Below are 22,277 nucleotides of genomic sequence, written 5' to 3' on the forward strand. Positions count from 1 at the left end.
TAATCTGACTAGAGCTGGAATGTATAGCTCTCCTTATTTGCATACTCAGTATTGTCTACCATCTACTGAACCTGTGAGCATTGATTGGCTGTATTAGTAAGCTCACTTAGAGCTTGAACTCCTTAGAGAAAGATGTTCTATGGATTCGTGATGAAACTGTTACTTAAATATACTAAAGGCAGATTCATTATCAAGCACTGAAGTAATACTTATGTATGTTATCCTGGTCATGGGGTTTGACAAGCAGCTATGGAGTTTCCTTTTCTAGGAGAAAGGCAGCGAGCATGTGGAATAAGTATTCTATTCCCAAGGTCCTACGAGAAAACCCTCTATCGGAGTAGTAAACTCTGCTTCATAATGCTCAATTAATGGGAACTATGATGGTTTCTCAGGCGCTTGCTTTTTTTGTTTTAACATATTCTCATGAATATGAGGTTGAGTCACATGAAGAAGAAGGAATAAAGATTTCCAAGTAATTTTTATCTCATTTAAGTCTCACTTTGTAATTTCCCAAACTGGCAATTGAGATACAGAATTAAATGTAATCAGGGGACTATTCAATTTAAAAGTCAAATGTTTTGATCATGAGACTATAAGTAAATGTTTTCAGTTATGTTTTTTAAAGTTTCACTGACATTAAATTTCAGTATTAACAGCTGACATTCTCTATTGTTACCTCAAAATTCTCCAAAGATAAAAACTTGTGTCCTGTTTTTTGTGCTAACATTTTAAAATGTATTTAGTTCCAGAAAATAACCAATTTTGTAGATGCTTAGAAATATGACATGCTGTATAACAAATAATCATGACTCACTAGCACCTCAATAATAATAATTTTAATAGTTTATTAAACCTTACTAATTCATAGTTTTATTGCTCCATTGAGCTTCATGCTTTGACTATGTCTGGCTTAAATTCAGTCTTAGCAACAAACTACTTGGTCTCTTTTATTGTAACCAGCACCGTAGTAACTGTTCCATTAGTTCTTACTTATTGATTCTGGAATTGTTTCTTTTACCATAAATCTGCCATAACTGATTATAGCATATAAACAAAGTGATGATGATTATAATAGTACACCTTATTACCTCCTGATGTAGCAAAATGCCTCTGTTGGTGACCCTGATAGTGATATGTTAGATTGTATAAATAGTACACCTTATTACCTCCTAACATAGCAAAATACCTCTGTAGGTGACATTGATAGTGATATATTAGATTGTATTGTGCTGTGTCACTTTATAGGTTCCCCAAAGTATTATAGGCTTTGTAGATTCTGTAAGAGCCATGAGTAGAATGACCTCAAGTAAGTATTGTTAATAAAAATAATCCATGGATGGAATGTTCTCTAGAGAAATTGAGTGGTTTTAAAACATCATTAAAGTTTCTTTAGTCCATTAGTAATATGAAAGCATAGATTTGAAACTTGGTATTTTTAAAGACTCAAATAGGGAGAAATCACTTAACAGTTTAATATCTATGGAAATGTGTCATTGCTCTCAAATCTAGTGTGACAAACTAGACAAAGTCTGCATGTATCTTATTCTTCCCAACTTTAATTTTACTTCTTAATTTGGGGCATAAATGAGAGGAGAGAAATGAAAAATTTAAAGAGAAAGGAAAGGTGAACATTTTTTTCTTCCCACAAGTCCACTGTCCTACCCTCATTTTCTATTATAAATCCCAACCAGTTCCCAAAGCCACTGAGTGTTGCCACTAGTGATCTGTCTGCTAACAAAACAATTCAAATGCCTCTAAAAATAACCAGTGTCTATTCATCAGGAAATATCCTCAGCAGCATTGTTTTTGATGTTCTGTTTAGCTTCTCTGCAAATTTTAGATAATCTTTCTTTTTTTAAAAAATATGTTTAATCTTTAAAATGAATTGGGCAATTTTCAGTTCAAGAGGAGACAGCTTTGGAGGGCACTGGAGAATGAGATAAAAACTGGAGCTGAGCACAAAGCAGAAGAGAGAGGAATATATATATATATGGAAGATTACGTAGTGCCTGATTTAAATGACAGACCTGCTAAGAATTTAAAATGACAATTCTTAGGGTAAAAAGTTTCATGAGGCCTTTTATTATTTTGGAAAATCGGTTCAGACTACAGCATGTTTTTATTTTTTTTTTAATAATTTTTTTTATTTTCCCACTGTACAGTACAGCATGTTTTTAAATCAACCTTATCTTGAGCTGAGCCAATTAAAGTTTGTATTTTTAGAACCTAAGTAAAAATAAGGTACTTAAAAACATGTTTCATTATGAAGCCTTTTTTTTTTTTTAGTGTTTATATATACTTTTAATTTTATTGGAGTAAAGGTGACTTACAAAATTGTGTTAGTTTCAGGTATACAGCAACATAAATCAGTTATACATATTCATATATCCATTCATTATGAAGCCTTTTAAAAGCAGTATTGAAAATTGATTCAAATTAAGGTGAAGAAACACCTCCAAAGCCTAAATAAAAATAATCTTTGTATCTTCATTCTCAGTGCAATAGAGTGTATGCCAAATGATGAAGAGAATTCATACCTTTTCTCTTGGTTCATTTATTCACTTTTACTCCAAGCAACAAATTTTAATTTTCTTATTTTAGATCTCTAAGATACACTATTTCTCAGCATAGAGGAAATGAAGCAGTTCTTATCCATTTTCCTACTTTCCCCAGAGCCCATGACTACTCAGAGGCTTCCAGACTTGTAGTCTTTTTCTGACCAATGACAACTCTATCATCTAATAAAAGGGATAGAGGAAAGTACTGAATTGTGCTCTCTAATACGCATCCACTAGCCATATGTGGCTATTTAAATTAAAATTAAATAAAATTTGGAAGTTCCCTTGTGGTGCAGTAGGTTAAGGATTTGGTGTTGCTACAGCTGTGGCACAGATCATAGTTATGGCACAGGTTCAGTCCCTGGCCTGGGAACTTACACATGCTACATATGCGGCCAAAAAAATAAAATAATCAAATTAAATTTTTTAAATTTAGTTCACATTTCAAGTGTATGCATAGATAGGGACTACCATATTGGACCCAGAGTAAATAGCACATACACATCATCACAGACAGTTTCAACAATCAGTACTAGATAGAAGGTACACAGTTTCAGGAGGCATTTTTTCCCAAAGAATTCTCCAAGATTTTTCCAAGTTTCCTGTATTCTTCACAAATACAAAGAATGCAGCGAATGATTACCAAGAGTTTCTGTAATAAGATACTAAGTCGGGTCCTGCTGGCTAAGAGAGTTCAGTACTGCTTTTTTTAGGTTACTGAGTCCCAGAAGAGGATAGTTTTAAAACAATAGATTAGCAGACAGTGGGGTTAACAATCCGGCGTTGCCGTGAGCTGTGGTGTAGGTCGCAGACGCGGCTCAGATCCCGCGTTGCTGTGGCTTTGGCGTAGGCCGGTGGCTACAGCTCCGATTCGACCCCTAGCCTGGGAACCTCCATATGGTGCGGGAGCAGCCCAAGAAATAGCAAAAAGACCAAAAAAAAAAAAATAGATTAGCAGAAAGGGATAAGATAGTCTTCAAATTCTCTTTATTTAATCACTTATGCATTTAACAAATATTTACTGAGCATTATGTGGCTACCACTTTGATAGACCCTGACGACAAGATAAAAATCACCAGAATGTACAGTAAAAAATGCCAGAGGGCTTCTATTCTACTGTGATGGTCATTGGACTGACTGAGAAAGTAAAACTTGAAAAATAAAAATATCTAGGCATGACAGAAAAAAGCAAAACAACAGGGGAAAAAAAATTTCAAACAGGGAACAGAGCACATAGGCCCCAAGGCAAGAGAGAGCATAATGTACTCTGTTCTCCGGGAACTGACAGGGGGTCAATGTGACTGTAACGGAGTAAGTGAGAAGGAGGTAGTATGAGATAAGACAGAGATTGACACATCATATAAACAACATAATTATTACAGGAGTTTCTATTTGGGAAACAAAGCAGTATATGCTATGGTTAAGTGAAGCAATGTATGTGAACACCACAGTTGGTCTTGTAAAGGAATAGGTAGGTTGTGACAATATTGTTTAACATACATATTATCAGCTTATTAAATAAAGAATAAAGAGAATATATTCTTTAATTTGGAAAACAATGCTAAATTTAAGGTGTATGATCACCAGTGACATAAGAGCATAATTTAACATTTATGAAATGATTCACAGTTTATGAAAATCTTTTCTAACATATCATTAATACATTTAATATTCACACAAACCCCTGCAGGTAGGTAGGCATCTATTGTCATGTCAGTTCAACAGAAACCATAAGCTACATGACTTGTTCAAGGTCACATAGCTAGTACATAGTGGAGCCAGGATCAGAGCTCAGATCTCTGAGTCTGGTGCTCTGTGTTTATAAACCATACTTCTTTCTTTCTCACATTCTTACATATTGGAAGAGAAAAATCAGGTTTTTTTTTGTTTGTTTGTTTTTGTTTTTTGGTTTTTTTGTCTTTTTAGGGCCACACACACAGCATATATGGAGGTTCCCAGGCTAGGGGTCTAATCAGAGCTGTTGCTGCTGGCCTACGCCACAGCAACGCCAGATCCAAGCCACGTCTGTGTCCTACACCATAGCTCACAGCAACACCAGATCCTCAACCCACTGAGCAAGACTAGGGATCAAACCCGCAACCTCATGGTTCCTAGTCAGATCCGTTTCCACTGTGCCATGACAGGAAATCCGAAAATTAGATTTTTAAGTGAGTAATTCTGGAAATTCAGAAGTTGAAATTCATGAGGGTAAAATAAATACAAGCCAGAATAATAAAGAAAAAAGATATTACAGTTAAGTGCAAGATCAGCAGTGACTTGTGGCTGAAATGATTTGGGATGAACATGCTATAGTTTTATGAGAACAACAACAAAAAGCATGTTGCCAAAATTCATAGAAGCAGTATAATTTGTGGATAACATAGAAGAGTGTAATCCCTGGAGTTAAACTTTGTGGGTGCTAGTCCTGGCTCTTCTTCTAGTATATTTTATGACCCTAAGAAGTTACTTAACCTCTCCATGATTCAATTTCTTCATCTATAAAATGAGGATATAGTAATGGTGTGTACTGCCAACAGTAGTTAAGATTTAATGAGTGCTTTAGAGTGCTCATAGCTCTGTATACATAGCTCAGCTAAATTTATGAGCTTTCTTCTACTTATTCTTTTTTTTCCCTTTCTTGCCCCTTATTAGATACCATCATTAAATTTTTGATACTCAAAACTCTTGAGGCCCTCCTTTCTAGAGATGTTTGAGGCAACTCAGGAATTGACAGTTTTGGAAAGTATTAAAATGGCAGTCAATAGATGAAATGGCTTAATATTTATTAAGTACTTAGCATGTGCTAAATATTGCGTTAAGCTCTTTCACTTGCCTTATCCTCTTTCATCCTCACAAAATCTATTTTTAACTTTTTATTTTGAAACAATTTTAGATTCAGACAATTTGTAAAAATAGTACAGAGAATTTCCAGATACTCTTCACTCAGCTTCCGCTAATGCTAACATTGTACATATTGAAGATATAATGCTCAAAACCAGGAAATTAACATTCATACAGTGTCAGTAACTGAACTACAGAATTTATTCTGATTTCACCAGTTTTTTCCTCTAATTTCCTTTTTTCTGTTCCACAATCTAGATTAGGTGATTCAGGAGGGACACGGGGTTTTGTATGAACTTTGGATTTGGGTACAGATAGAATAGGCTTAACCTTTCTGTAAAGATTTATCTTTTATATTTGAAAAGTTTCTTTCAGTCTTGAACTGCATTTTTATAAGATTTAATCTGAGACATTAAAAATGGTTTCTTTGATTAAGTGACCAAAGCTTCCACCAAAAAATATATCTTCCCACAAGACTGGTATAAGACACCTGAGTCTCATTCTTAGTTTATTCCTTACACCACCTTAAAAAAGGACCTCTATTTAAAAAACATCCAGTACGTGCATAAGATTCTGCCTCCAATATGATAAAGTGAAATTTTCTGGAGCTTGCCTCTTATCTTTACTAAAAATGAACTATACTCAATCATAAATAAAAATCCTACAGTAGTAAAATATGTGTGTCGTAAGGAGATTGAGAGAGTATATGTGAGTAGTTTTAATTAAACATACATATTTATTTGAGAGAATGAAGATATTATTATAAGACATTGGCATTTTGGTAGGTCCTTTCAGCTGTTACCAGTCATTTCTAATAGTCTTTCTCCTAAAACTGAGGGAATTTCTTATCTTATCAGAGTGCAGTCTTAGTCCTGTTCTAAAATAAGCAACCAAAAGTGAAATTTTTTCAGTCAGCATGTTTGAAAGGTCAGCAGCATTGTCCTACCACAAGTGGCTATTTTTTTCAGAAAGAACAGTTCTCTAGAATCATGGTGTTAGGTATAGGAGAAGCTTAGCTTCATATATCATCTGGAATTTCTTAAGTATCTCATGAACAAACAACATACAAATATTTCACTAAAGATTGTCATACCTTTAAAAATGTCATGGTTTCTGATGTTGTCTGTAACGGATATGATTTGTCTGCTTTATTTACCTAAATTTTTCTATCCTATATATGCTAATTAATTTCCTTTATGACATTCAGACATATTTCCTCTCTGGCATTTGTTTTTCTCTCCATAACTATTTGCAACTTTGCACAGTGATAGAGCAATCTACCACCAAAACCCCAAACCATGGACAATTTTAGAGTCCCACTGAATTCAGACATGGGTTTTTAAATTATCTAAAATTGCTGAAAACATGATTCTAAGAATATAACCCATAACTCAAGAGTTAGATTTTAAGACAGAACATTTATGTATGTAAAACTTCTAAGACTATGTGATATGAAAAATAGCATGAGGGTTTCTAGAATTAATTTGTAATTTTTTAAACTTTGTCTTTTAAAATTCTTTAGGAAACAGCATCTTTCTCTTATTTTCATTCTCTGAAAACTTTGTCATTATAGTAGCTGCATTATTTCCAGAATGAGCAATAATTACGCTTTGTTAACCACTAAAATAATTCAGTATTCTCTTTTTACAAATCTCTCCTTATTGGAAATTTGAAAACTGACTGGATTTGTGTTGATATTTTAAAATTATTGTTAACTTTTAAAAATATGATAATAGTTGATATGGTTATGTTTGAGTATTTATCGTTCAGAAATTCATTCTAAAGGAAGTTGTCATGTGGCGCACCTGGTTGAGGATCCAGCATTGCCACAACTGTGGCACAGATTGCAACTGCAGCATGGGTTCAATCCCCGGCCCAGGAACTTCCACATACCTCTAGTGTGGCCCCCAAAAAAAGAAAGAAAGAAATACTAAAGCATTTACTTATGATATTACATAGTTTCTGAGATTTGCTTCATAATAATATAAAAGGCAGGTAGATGAAGATGAAATAAGATTCATCAAAAATTTTAAATGTTGGAACTTGATGGTGGATTCCTTAAAGATTATTGTACTCTTTACTTTTGTATGTGGTTAAAATTTCTAAATAACTCTCAACAGATGTTCAGGTCTCTCATAATTTGAACAATATATTGATTTGCTTTTAGTTTATTATAGTGGTTATGAGAATTTTTTCCTCCTTTCTATTAATAGACTGAAGATATTAAAGAAATAGCCAAAAAGACACAAGCTCTGCCAAAGGTGAACTCGAAGAGGCAGCGAATTGTGATTTTCACCCAAGGGAGAGATGACACTATACTGGCTACAGGTACAATTGGAAACTGGGGGAGAAACCCATTATTATGGAGATTAATGATTATAACAAAAGTCTGTATTATTTCTGTCACAGTTATTCAAAACAATGTACTTTTTCTTTTTTTACTACCTTAACGTATTTATCTTACCCTCACACCTATCCCTACTCCTATCTCAGGCATCCACCTTCTATTCTCAGTGTCTGTGAGTTTGGGTTTGTTTGTGTGTTTGTTTGTTCTACATGTAAGGGAGATCATACAATATTTATCTTTCCTTGTTTGATTTATTTTGCTTAGCACAGCGCACTAAAGTTTCATCCATATTGTTTCAGATGACAGAAATTCCTTCTTTCTTTTTTTTTTTTTTTTTGTCTTTTTCCTAGAGCTGCACCCATGACATATGGAGGTTCCCAGGCTAGGGCTCTAATCTTTTGGAGCTGTAGCCGCTGGCCTACACTAGAGTCACAGCAATGCCCGATCCGAGCTGGGTCTGCGACCTACACCACAGCTCATGGCAATGCCGTATCCTTAACCCACTGCAATCATGGCTCCTAGTCAGATTCATTAACCACTGAGCCATGACAGGAACTCCAGAAATTCCTTCTTTTTTATAGCTGAATAATAATATTACTGTGTGTGTTTGTATACCACATTTTCTTTATCCATTCTAAGTGTCTATCAGTGGACACTTAGGTTGTTTCCATGACCTGGCTGTTGTAAATAATGCTACAACAAACATGGGGATACAGGTATCTCTTTGAATTAGAGTTTCTCCTTTTTCTTTGGATTAATACCTAGAAGTAGAATTGCTGGATCATATGATAATTCTACTTTTAATTTTTTGAGGAGCCTCTATACTGTTTTCCATGGCAGCTGCACCAATTTGCATTTCCACCAACAATGCATAAGGGTTCCCTCTTCTCCATGTCCTTGCCAACATTTTTTTCCTATCTTTTTGGTAATAGCCATTCTAACAGGTATGAGGTGATAACTCATTGTGGTTCTGATTTCTATTTTCCTGATAATTAGTTCTGTTGAGCAGTTTTTTGTGTAATTGTTGACCATCTATTGTTTTCTTTGGAAAAAATGTCTATTCAGATCTTCTGCCCATTTTTTAATTGGATTATTTGGTTTTTCACTCGAGTTGTATGAGTTCTTTTTACATTTGGATGTTAACCTATTATCAGATACATGACTTGCAAATATTTTTCTCCCATTCCTTAGGTTTTCTTTTCATTTCGTTGATCGTTTCCTTTGCTATACACAAGTGTTTTTAGTTTGAAGTCCCACTTATTTATTATTGCTGTTTTGGCCTTTGCTTTTGCTGTGAAATCCAAAAAATCATCATCAAAACCAATGGTAAGGGCTTATTCCCTTTGTTTACTTCTAAGAGCTTTTTGGTTTGAAGACTTACCTTCAAATCTTTCATCCATTTGAGGTGATGTTGTGTAGGTTGTAAGATAATGGTCTAGTTTTATTCTTTTGCATGTGGCTGTCTGGTTTTCCCAGCACCATTTATTAAAGAGACTATCCCTTCCCCATTGTATATGCTTGGCTCTTTTGTCGTAAATTAATTAACGATATGTGTGTGGGTTTGTTTCTGGGTTCTCTATTCTGTTCCATTGATCTGTGTGTTTGCCTTTATACTGATAACCATACTGTTTTGATTACTCTATCTTTGTAATATTGTTTGAAATCAGGAAGTGTGATGCCTCCAGCCTTGTTCTTTTTCTTAAGATTGCTTTAGCTGTTCAGGGTCTTTTGTGGTTCCATACAGATTTTAGGACTCTTTGTTCTATTTTGAGAAAATGTACCTTTTATTGCTTGGGTTTTTTTAAATTTTTTTATTATAGTTGATTTATACATCCATCATTTTTTATTTTAATAAATACACCTGTCTTCTCTTAGTAGAAAAGCTTTCATTTCCAAGAATTTAATTTATTAAAATTAAGTTGAGTTAATCCACTTTGATTTAGTTTATTTACTTTGATATTTTAGAGATATTGTCAGTCTAGAAATGTTTTTCGGGGGGGGATACATTTTATTTACCAAATACCTGTGTTTGAGTAAAATAAATTTATCTCATTATAAGCAAATGAAATTCAGAAGTAAGTTATTTCCTGGAGTTCCCACTGTGGCACAGTGGGTTAGTAATCTGGCTTGTCTCTCTTCAGGCACCAGTTTGATCCCCAGCCCTGGAACTTCCATATGCTGCGGGTGTGGTGCAAGAAGGGAAAAACAAGGAAAGAAAAAAGCTATTTCCTTAGTTTTAAACCTCAAGAAGAAAACCTCACTTCAGTTTTTACTCAGGCATCTCTTTAATAGCTCTCATAGAAACAGAATAGAAATTTCATCTAGTAAATAAATATCTTTTCATTAAAATGAGTAATATTGTCAATATGATACTCCCTACTATTAAAGACAAAATAAAACCTTTAAATACTGTCTGAATCATTAAGATTAAAATCAATCATTTAGTTAATAAGTATTATAAACAATAGCAGTGATTACCTTTGTTTTGTTCAGTACTCTATTGAACACTGAAATTTAAGATAGCCTTAAAGATCTAACTGGAAAATAAAATTAATACACATCAAAATATGAATACAACAAAGTATAATTATACTTCTTAATTATTGGTACAGACTGTGCAAACTGTACAGTTATATTGACTGAAAGAAGGAGATCAGTAAAGCTTGAGGAAAGAGATTATATGAATGTGGAGTAAATTTTTATTGAATTAACTATATAAGGGTAAAATGGGTTAAAGAATTAATTATGGTCAAATTGTGGGGAGAAAGAACCCTAGAATTATTGTATTCCAGCTTTCTTATTTTAGAATTGTCAAAAGCAAGATTCGGAAATTTATTTCCAGATATATATGTTTCAGAATAATTCAGAGTGGTAAATAGTGAATTTGGGTTATAGGTGAAATGAGATTTGTTCATGAGTTAATAATTGGTGGAAGCCGGGTGATGGATATATGAAGGATGGTCACTATGCTATTACTTCCACTTGTAAATATGTTTAAAATTTTCTATAGTTAAAAGTATATATGGAGTTCCCATCGTGGCGCAGTGGTTAACGAATCCGACTAGGAACCATGAGGTTGTGGGTTCGGTCCTTGCCCTTGCTCAGTAGGTTAAGGATCCGGCGTTGCCATGAGCTGTGGTGTAGGTTGCAGACGCGGCTCGGATCCTGCATTGCTGTGGCTCTGGCGTTAGCCTGTGGCTACAGCTCCGATTCGACCCCTAGCCTAGGAACCTCCATATGCCACGGGAGTGGCCCAAGAAATAGTAAAAAGACAAAAAAAAAGTATATAAAATATGGGTCACCATGCTGTACAGTACAAAATTGACAGAACATTGTAAACCAGCTATAACGGAAAAAAATAAAAATCATTATATTAAAAAAGTCACCAAATTGAAAAAAAAGTATGTAAAACAGAAAGAAAAAAGTAATTTTTTAGACCAAATTCAGAGATATTAAGTTATGTTCCCAAAATACATTGATATCCTTGCTAAGCCTTGAATTTTAAGAAGGATTTAAATAAAGGAGGGTAGTCCAGTCAAAGAAGATCATGAGTAAAAGTACCAGGTACTATAATCTTTCACTGTTGCGACAGGAAAAGCCATGTTTCGTTTGGTTTTTGGCGGCGGCATGTGGAAATTCCCAGGACCACTGATCTACCAGGGAATTTCTCTCCATGTTGTTAATTTGTACAAGACAGAAAAGTAATGTCATGAAAATGTAACCCTGCATTGATAACTATCTGAATTGCTGTCTTCCTATAATGTGTCCTTTCCTGTCTTAGCAATGAACTCTCTTTAGAAAAGCAAAAAACACATAGATTTCTTATCTTATAGGAACTGTTGTACTGCTTTCAGATTCATAAAATGCGACTTGTTCCTCTTTATGGAGACATTTATTTTAAGGCTTTCTGTATTCCAGATATACATATTGTACAAGTGCCTTCCTCACTGTGAATTTGCACAATTTTCCCCAAAATGAAACCTTTAAAATTAGCCTCCCCTTACTGTGACTGAATTTCCTTGTCAACTCATTTTGTCCTTTATTAAATCTATTAAACCATTCTTAGGGTTGCTTACCAGCAGGAATTTATTTGAGGAACGACTCTGGCTAATCTTTGCTGTTCCTACTATATGAAAATGAACTTAAATTAGAGGATGCACTATATCTGCAATGCATGATAAATACAAGATGGATAGAGAATCTGTTCAGTGGTGTCAGCTACAAAAGCAAACATGATAAATGTTAATGCAGTTTTGAGCCCTGGGATAAGCTATTCAATGCACAGGCATAGCTGAATCTCCTTGCTATGTTGTTATTCATGGCAGCCAAATAAATGTCAATAATAAAAGAGAATTAAAGATTTTCATTTCCCAGAGGCAATCCTCTAATACGGCTTGATCTTTCATTTCATTTGTAATTCGTTCTCATGTCAGGATGCAATCATTCGCCAGGCTCTGGGTGTCATGTTAAGTCATTTAATAATGATTAAGAACATAAAAATGCTTGGCCTGTGGGGCAATTCACAGAAGAAATGCCAATTTGTTATTGTTTTTCCTCCTTTCCTCTTGAATATGGATCAGCTTCTTCCCACCTCCTAGCATTAAAATACTAATGGAAGATGGGGAAAGAAAGTGCCCCTTAATTTACTGTAAGTGACATTCCAGAATGGCACAAGGCAGTGCTAACACTTATTAAAACACTAATTAGGAATCATTGTTCCTAAAAACTTACACTGTAGAGTATTTTTAAATGGTCACTGCTAAGTTTGTGGCATTTAGCAATAATGTAATAAAATCAGTTTCCTTGGTATTTAATTCTAGAGGCCATTTTTCTTTGGAGGTATGGTATCTATAAACCACTCTCTTGTTTTATAAATGTAATTATTTGAATTCCTCCTCTCTAAATTGCTTGTGAATCTAAAGTCTTTTCCACACCCTTTTTTTTTTGGCTGCCTCTCTTTCAGTCGGGTATCCATCCTTTATCACTCCAGCCCAGAGATTTTGTCACATACCAATCATTGTTTTGTTCCTTGATTGAGTTCTGTGCTTTTGGGGATGTGAAGGGATTGGGTAGGGATGGCCCGGCGACTGAAGAGTAATAAGGATAGGAGGCTAGGGATGAAGGAGAGGAAAGAAAAGACTCTATCCATTTTGATTCTTTTGATAAATGTTGAATGAACCTGTTTGGTAGCATGGGAGTCAGGTTAAGGAAATCATTTCTGTGTCTATAAACTTTAAAAAAACTAAGACCAGGAGTTCCCCTTGTGGCACAGCAGAAACAAATCCGACTACTATCCACGAGGATGCGGGTTTGATCCCTGGCCTCACTCAGTGGGTCGGGGATCTAGCATTGCCATGAGCTGTGGTGTAGGTCCACAGACAGCTCAGATCCTGCCTTACTATGGCTGTGGCGTTTGCCAGCAGCTGTAGCTCTGATTTGATCTCTAGCCTGGGAACCTCCATATACTGTGGGTGTGACTCTAAAAAGCAAAAAAAAAAAACAAAAACCAAAAAACTAAGACCTAATGTTACCTACTGGACTGTAGCTACTAATAAGGTTGTCATATATAAACATCTGATTTATTAAAGACAATAGTGCAAATATTTTGTACATATATGAATATTATATATGTGCATATGTATACATGTATCTTTATAGTTTGAATTTCTCCATTTCTGTTCTAAATATATCATTAAAAATTAAAAGAAGTGGAGTTCCCATCGTGGCACAGCGGAAATGAATCTGACTAGGAACCATGAGGTTGAGGGTTTGATCCCTGGCCTCGCTCAGTGGGTTAAGGATCTGGTGTTGTTCTGAGCTGTGGTGTAGGTCACAGACTCAGCTTGGATCTGGCGTTGCTGTGGCTGTGGCGTAGGCGGGCAGCAGCAGCTCCAGTTGGACCCCTAGCCTCTGAACCTCTGTGTGCTGCAGGTGCGACCCTAAAAAGACAAGATCAAAAAAAAAAAAAAAATTGGAAGAAGCAATAGAACTTTTGTTCTAAGTTGAAAGAATGCATTTGACACAGTGTCTCTTAAGAGACAATAAAATTGGTCCACTGAAGAATAAATTGTAGACTTTTCTGAATACTTTTAGAATACTTTCTGGGCTGTTTAAATTATAATGTTGCCAAAATGGGAAAAACAGATTAAGTCAGAGGTTTTCAACTGGAAGACTGGTGTTGTCATATCAGAATCATTTAATGGGATTTTGGTAAATAGAGCCCTGATTTCATAAATACAGTCAATCTGATACATCCCTGTGAGGAATATTGAAATACACATCCTCAAGAAGATGTATGAGAATATGGGTGATGGAGTCTGTGGGAAATGGAGTTGTGTATTTATTGAAAAATCTCCCTTAGGTGATAGAGCAATGTTGTCTACCCTCCATCTCTAACTTTGAGAATCATTGAATTATGTGATTTGATAATGATGCCTCAAGTTCTATGATCCTGTAGGATGATGGAAACAAAATCTTTAGTAGTAAAGCTTTTAGTACTTTAGTAAGTTAGACCTTGATGAATGCTCCTTTTTCTCAATAAATCACAAAGTAACAAGGACCCATCTACAACTGCAAGCAATCTTCATATTACTTTATTATTATTTTTATTTATTTTTTTATTTCCCAATACATTTTTTCCTACTGTACACATGGTGACCCAGTTACGCATACATTCTTTTTTCTCATATTGTCATGCTCCATCATAAGTGACTAGACATAGTTCCTAGTGCTACACAGCAGGATCTCATTGCTAATCCATTCCAAAGGCAATAGTATGCATCTCTTAACCCCAAGCTCCCAATCCACCCCACTCCCTCCCCCTTCTCCTTGGCAACCACAAGTCTATTCTCCCAGCCCATGATTTTCTTTTCTGTAGAAAGGTTCATTTGTGCTGTATATTAGATTCTATGTGTAAGTGATATCATATGGTATTTGTCTTTCTCTTTCTGACTTACTTCCCTCAGTATGAGAGTGTCTAGTTCCATCCATGTTGCTGCAAATGGCATTATTTTGTTCTTTTTTATGGCATAGTAAATGTAAGCTGGTACAACCACTATGGAGAACAGTATACAGAACTACATAGAACTACCATATGACCCAGCAATCCCACTCTTGGGCATATATCTGGACAAAACTTTCCTTAAAAAAGACACATGCACTCGCATGTTCATTGCAGCACTCTTTACCACAGCCAAGACATGGAAACAACCCAAGTGTCCATTGACAGATGATTGGATTGGGAAGATGTACGTATACACGATGGAATACTACTCGATCTTCATATTACTTTAAATAGTCTCCAGTCTTTGTGGAGCTTATAATTTAAGATAGTTACATCATAGTGTCCATTGTCATTTCATTATGAGTAAATGAGGTTTTGAAGTTTCTTGTCTTCTTGTTCTTGAGTCCTTAAACTTGTCACTCCATTTGCTAGTTAAGTTTTCATGTTCTTTGATAATAATCAGTGCTGTCCATTTCTCTCTAAGAAAAGGTCATTGTGGTTTGCAATTCTGGTAGGCATAAAACACAGAAGGTGTGCAAAAGAAAATGCAAACTCTAAAGGAAAACCATCTCAGCAGCTGGAAGAATAATGTCAGCACATCATCACAACTCCTACTGCTACAAAATATTATTGTAAATCATTTTGAAAATGTTATCTCTACTGCAGCCAAACCAGTTTTAAATCATGTTCTTATTGGCATAGGTTGGTAATGGTGCGGATAAAACAAAGTAGGTAACATTTTTTCAGAATGTCTGTGTATGGCATTCATAGAAAAAAGTTCTTACAAGCTGAGATTTTACAGAATATATATTCCTTAGCTATGAATGAAAACAAGTAAGTCATTGACTCATGTTTCATATTAGATTTTTGTAAGCGCAAAAGACAAAGTCCTTCAATTAGCCAGGAGGTCAAACATAATCTAGAATAACGCATATGGAACTGTCACATACCTGACGAAGTAATATCTTTGGGGCATGGTTTGTATGGTTTAGTGATCTCAGGCCTGTCAAGAAATGAGACTTCTTTCAACTTTAACCTTTCTATCAAAGCTAGAAGCAAAATTGGAGACAGCCTATACTGGACAAATATTAACCCTATTACAGCCTTTATTTCTTGAAGGACTTTTATTCAAACTTACTGAAGTATAGATTACACATAGTAAAATGCACATACTAAATAACATGTAACAACCACCATAATGAAAATATAGAACATCTTGTACAGTTTGTTTTGAAGTATGGTATGGATACAAAATTGGTACATCTTTTTTTTTTTTTTTTTTTTTTTTTTTATTTTCCCACTGTACAGCAAGGGGGTCAGGTTATCCTTACATGTATACATTGCAATTACAGTTTTTCCCCCACCCTTTCTTCTGTTGCAACATGATTATTGTGAACACACCTGTGCCACTACCACCAGAACAAGTAATAGAACACTTCCAGTACTTTAGAAGCCACCCCTTGAGCCCCTCTTCTAATCATTATCCCATCAAATGTAACCATTTTTTTTGGCTTCTACTGCTAACAGTTTGTTTTGTTTCTTTTAAAAACAGAATCACACATTATATAGTTTTCGCTTACTTTATTCCCATAATCTTTTAACCTCTATCCTGCTTTTTGACAACATAAATGCTCTAGGCTCCTGTGTTTTACATGCATTAGTCCCAGAATCAGCTGCTTCCTCCTGTAGCCCCAGTTCCTTTTATTGGCAAATGGTATTCAGAAACCCAGATGTGGGTGCTAGGTATGCTCATTGCTCATGAGAATCATCACTTCTAGGCCCTCTTACAAATAGATTGGCAATATATGTATTTTATAACAACCCACGATAAACATCCATCTATATTTATTTCTATACCTACTTATCCATTCATATATTTAAACTCCATGAGTTCAAACTGATACTTCTGGTTCCAGTCCAGTTCATTCCAGCTTTCTTCTTTCCCTTATTTATAACTTCTTTCTCTGACATTGAAAGTTCTGGTTCTTGTTATCTAAAAATGTGTTTACTTATTTGTTCCATCCTAAAGTAGTTTTGAATTGCTTATCCACACCCTTGTGAGAAACATTTCCTTAATAGAGTACAGTGTTAGTTTACAGTTCTTTATGTCTTTGGCTCTGCAGTATGTAGTCAAAATGCTGTTACCCAACAGTAACTTTAAGTTGGTTCTTTTATTCCATCCACTTCAGAGTGGTTACATTATTTATTTGTAATACAGTCATGTTCTTTGGTTAAAGTTTGTATTCTATTTTGGTTTCCTTTCATATCTGGTTTGGGTTTTTGAAATAAGTAAAATTCATTCTTTCTGGTGTCAAGTTCTGTGTATTTGACAAATGCATAAGGTTATGTAACCACAGTCATAATTATAATACATAATGGTTCCATTTTTCAGTTCTAGTTTTCCAAAGGGATGGTACCAATTTATACTCCCACCAACAGCATATAGAATGGCTTTTTTTCCCTCCACATCTTCGCTAACATTTGCTACTATCCATCTTTTTAATTTTAGTCATTCTGTTTAAGTATGTATTGGTGTCTCATTGTAGTTTTAATTGGAATTTTCTTATTGTAATGAGGTGGGGCACCTTTTCATTTATCTGCTTATTAGATTGTCTTATTGGTTATAATTCTTTTTGCATTCAGCATGTCAACATGCAAGTCTTTTGTTAGATGAGCCTTTAATTTTAATATAGTCCAATTTATAATGCTTCCCCCATGGGCAGTAACTTCTTATTTATTTATTTTTCTTTCTTTTGAAGAAAATTTTTGCATACATCAAGCTCATGAAGATCTTTTCCTATTTTTCTAAAAGTTTAATTTTTTTCATTTTTTTCATCTAAATCCACAGTCCATCTGGAAATAGAATTCATTTTTATATATGGTATGGGCATGATTCATTTATTTTGCCCATATGAATGAGTAGTTGACTCATCATCTTCTTTCTCTAACTGCACTAAATTAATACCTTTGTTACATTTCAGATGATGTCTTATCAGTGAGTCTTTTTCTAGACTACCTATTCTATTCCATTGTTCTCTTTATTCTTGTACCAGTTTACACTCTTGGTTGTTTATTTATAACCAGCTTTTTTATCTGGTAATATTGGTTTTCTTATTTTGTTCTTCAAGATTGTCCAGGTTTTTTTGGCCCTTTGCATTTCTACATAAATTATGGAATCAGCTTGTTGTCCCCCACTCCTGGTTTGTTTAATCCTTAATGAAATTTTTATTGAGATTATGTTGAATCTGCATTTCAGTTGGGGCGAATTGAAACGTTGTAATATTGTGCTTTCCAATCCATAGAATATTTCCCTCTGTTAATTTAGGTTGTCTTTATTTTTTATTTATTTATTTTGTCTTTTTAGGGCTGCACACATGGCATAGGGAGGTTCCCAGGCTACGGGTCAAATCGGAGCTGCAGCCACCACAGCCACAGCCACAGCAACAAGGGATCCAAGCCATGTCTGCGACCTACACCACAGCTCACGGCAACTTGGGATCTTTAACCCACTGAGCGAGGCCAGAGATCAAACCTGCGTCCTCAAGGATGGTCAGATTCATTCCCACTGAGCCATGACGGGAAAAACACTTGTTTTCAGTGTAATACTCTTGTATATCTATCTTTGTAGGATTCCTAGTTGTTTTGTTATGTTACCTTTTTTTTAACAGATCCCTTTTAGATTTCAGTTTCTATTTGTTTTTTTATTGATTTGTAGATTTTTTTTATAATGACCTTGTTTTCACTTACTAATTTTAATACTGTGTCTATTTATTCTTTTGGATTTTCTGTATCCATAATGATAAATAATTACAGCTTCATTTCTCTCTCAGTTTTTCAAAAATTTTCTTACTACACTAACTTGTGCAGTAAGGCACATTGAATATGAATATAGTTGTAATAGTTATATTGAACGTTTTTGTCCCATTTCCAATCTCAAGTGAAAAAAGCTTTCAATATTTCACCAAAAAGGATAATATTTGCTACAGGTTCTTTGTAGATATTCTTTATCAGATTAAGGAAGTTTCCTTTCATTAATAGTTTACTAAGTTGTTGACTTTTTTTTTTTTTTTTATTCATGGGGGATGTTGAATTTTATCTAGTAACTTTTCTGCATCTGTCAAGATTACTGTATGATTTCTTTGTTTTTGTTTTTGTTTTTCTTTTACAGTGTGAATTAGTGCTTGATTTTTGGAGTAGTAAGCCACTTTTGCATTCTTAGGATAATCCCAGGATAGTCATGATACTCTTTTAGTGTATCATTGGATTTGACCTGATTATATTTTTGTTTTCAGGTTTTATGGTGTTTACAAGAGAGTTTGTCTTATAATTTTCCTTTCACGTAACATCCTTGTTAGTTTGGGCAGGAACATTATTTTGACCTTATAAAGTGAATTAGAAAGTGCCTTTTTCTAGTTCCCATGGTGGCTCAGTGGTAAAGAATCCAGCTAGTATACATGAGTACACAGGTTCGATCCCTGGCCTTGCTCAGTGGGTTAAGGATCCGGCATTGCCTGTGTTGTAGGTCACAGAGGCAGCTCAGATCCAGCATTGCTGTGGCTGTGGCGTAGGCCAGCAGCTGCAGCTCCAATTTGACCCCTAGCCCCGGAACTTCATGTGCCGTGAGTGTGGCCCTAAAAACAAAAGAAAAGAAAAAAAGAAAGGAAAGTGCCTTCTTCTGTTCTGAGTTTTATAAGATTGATGTTATTATTATGTGAATATTTGAAAGAGCTTACCCATCAAAATATCTTGGCCTAGAGAATAACTTGTTGATGGCTTTTCATAACAGGTTCAGCTTCTTTAATTGAAAAGGAACATTCACCTTTTTCTGTTTCTTCCTACGCTGGTTTTGATAAATTGTGCTTTTCTAAAAATTTTTCTAATTTATCCAAATATTTCAATTTATTTGCATAAAATTACTCATAATAGTCTCTCACTTTCCTTATTTCTATAGGATCAATAGTGATTTTTTTTAGGTTCCTGACCTTGGAATTAAATGTATCCTCTCTTTTCCTTGATCTCTCTTCCCACAGGTTCACTTTAGTTAGGATTTTCCAAAAAGCAGATGCCAAGATAAAGTTAAATGTCAGATTTATTGAAGGAAATACCTGTAAAGAAAATAAGGTGGGAGCCAGAGGAGACAGAGTGACCTGTCAAATTGTGGTGCTGTCTCCTGTGTTGGAGAGGAGGAAAGAAAGAAGATAGAGTAGTAAGAGGCTTAGATTGCAGTGTGGTTAAGTTTTGACAAGGTCGGTAAGGAGTCTTCAAGCCAAAATTGCTCATCAAGCAAAGTTGCCCAACCAAGTCCCTCCTCTCTCAAGAATAGGACTACATAGTCTTCCTGCTGGCTTGGTCCCGTGCTCATGTGAAACGTGGCTTCAGCATGAAAGCAGTGGTGGAATCAGAGCACAGCTGGCACCATTAGTCAGTTATGGCACATGGCAGACCTGAGAGGCACATTTTGGTGACTTCCACAAAGTTTATCAATTATTCGCTTCATAAAGAATCAACTCTGCTCTTGTTGATTTTCTCAATTATACGTTTTTCATTTTTAAAATTTCTGGTATTTACTGTTTTCTTTCTTCTGTTTCCTATATATTTAATTTGCAAATTTTGATATGTCTTATTTTCACTATTTTTAGTTCGGAATATTTTGTAGGCGTTCCCATTATGGCTCAGCAGGTTAAGAACCCGACTAGTATCCATGAGAATATCAGTTTGATCCCTGCCTCATTCAGTGGAGTAAAGATCCAGTGTTGCCACAAGCTGCCACATTGGGGATGCAGATGAGGCTTGGATCTTGTGTTTCTGTGGCTGTGGCATAGGCCAGCAGCTGTAGCTCTGACTCGATCCCTAGTCCCATTAACTTCCATATGCCACAGGTGTGGCCTTAAAAGATATATAGTTTCTAATTCCTATTGTGATTTTTTGTCTTTAATCTATAAGTTATTTAGAAAGTTTTGCTTAATTTCCAAATACCTGCAACTTTCTTTTTGTTTCTAATTTTTTATTTAATTCCATCATGGTCATATATGCGGGGTGATTTTAGTTCTTCAGAATTTGTTGAAGTTTTGTCTTATTGCATACCATGTGGTCAATTTTATACATGTTCCTTGTGCATTTAAAAAGAATGTATATGCTGGAGTTCCTGTTATGGCACAGTGGAAACGAATCCAACTAGGAACCATGAGGTTGCGGGTTTGATCCTTGGCCCCACTCAGTGGGTTAAGGATCCTGCGTTGCCGTGAGCTGTGGTGTAGGTCGAAGTTGCAGCTCAGATCTGGTGTTGCTGTGGCTGTGGCGTAGGCCGGCAGCTATAGCTCAGATTAGACCCCTAGCGTGGGAACCTCCATATGCTGTGAGTGAGACCAAAAAGGAAAAAAAAAAAAAAAAAAGAGAGAGAGAGAGAATGTATATGCTGACATTCTTAAGTATGGTCTTTGTATATGCAGTTAGGTCATGTTTAAGTCTGTTGTCCAGATCCATTTATATTCTTCTTTACTTTTTCTCCTTGTTTTATCAGTTATTGAGAGAGGTTTGTTAAAATATCCTGCTATGATTGGGATTTGTGTATTTCTCCTTCTGGAGCTATCTAATTTTGCTTTGTGTATTTTGAAGCTATCTTATTACATGTATCTAAGTTTAGAATTCTTATATCTTCCTGATGAATTGAACCTTTTATCATTTTGAGATCCGTTCTTTACTTGTAAGATGGTTCTTGACTCACTGTTATATCTAGTGTTAGTATAACTATGCCAGCTTTTTGTGGGTTAGTATTTGCATTGTTATATCTTTTTCTGTCCTTCTACTTTTTAACCTTTCTATGGTGTTAAGTTTGTTTTTTTTTTTTTTTTTGAATTGGCATATAGTTTCTATTTTTTTAATTTATTCTCACAATCTTTATTTTTTATTTTTTATTTTTATTTTTTGTCTTTTGTCTTTTGTCTTCTTAGGGCCACACCTGCAGCATATGGAGGTTCCCAGGCTAGGGCTTGAATCAGAGCTGTGGCTGCTGGCCTACACCACAGCCGCAGCAGCATCAGATCCAAGCCAAGTCTGCAACTACAGCTCATGGCAACACCTGATCCTTGACCCACTGAGTGAGGCGGGATCAAACCCACAACCTCATGGTTACTAGTCAGATTTGTTTCCACTGTGCCATGATGGGAACTCCACAATCTTTATCTTTTAATTGGAGTCTATATCTAACATAAATAACTCATATAATCAGATTCATATCTTATATCTTACCTTTTTTCTATTTTTATTGAATTTATTTTTTTCTCTCCTTTTCTGCTTCTTTTGGATTGATGAGATATTTTTAAATTCTCATTTCCATCTCTATTTGCTTGTCAGTTACATAAACTTTTTAATTTTTACCCTAAAGATTACAAAATATATCCTCGACACATTAAGGTCAAATATAAACTGTAACTTTTGTCATTTCTCATACAGTGTAGGATCTTAGATCTTAATTCTGTATAAGCCTTTCAACATTTTGTGTTATTCCTGTCAATCATCTTAATTGTCC

At 35.0% G+C, this 22,277-nt stretch overlaps 1 protein-coding gene across 3 annotated transcripts in view; it reads left to right on the forward strand.

Annotated features, from left to right (window-relative positions):
* Positions 1–22,277, forward strand: part of ADK (adenosine kinase) — a 484,515-nt gene that overhangs the window by 387,937 nt on the left and 74,301 nt on the right. For all 3 annotated transcript variants that reach the window (XM_003359240.4, XM_003359241.4, XM_021072588.1), the window contains exon 9: positions 7,613–7,727. In XM_003359240.4, the coding sequence (XP_003359288.1) occupies positions 7,613–7,727 (115 nt within the window). The remainder of the gene's footprint in view (positions 1–7,612; positions 7,728–22,277) is intronic.

The sequence above is a fragment of the Sus scrofa genome, chromosome 14 (assembly GCF_000003025.6).
Source record: "Sus scrofa isolate TJ Tabasco breed Duroc chromosome 14, Sscrofa11.1, whole genome shotgun sequence".
In the NCBI taxonomy this organism is placed as follows: Eukaryota; Metazoa; Chordata; class Mammalia; order Artiodactyla; family Suidae; genus Sus; species Sus scrofa.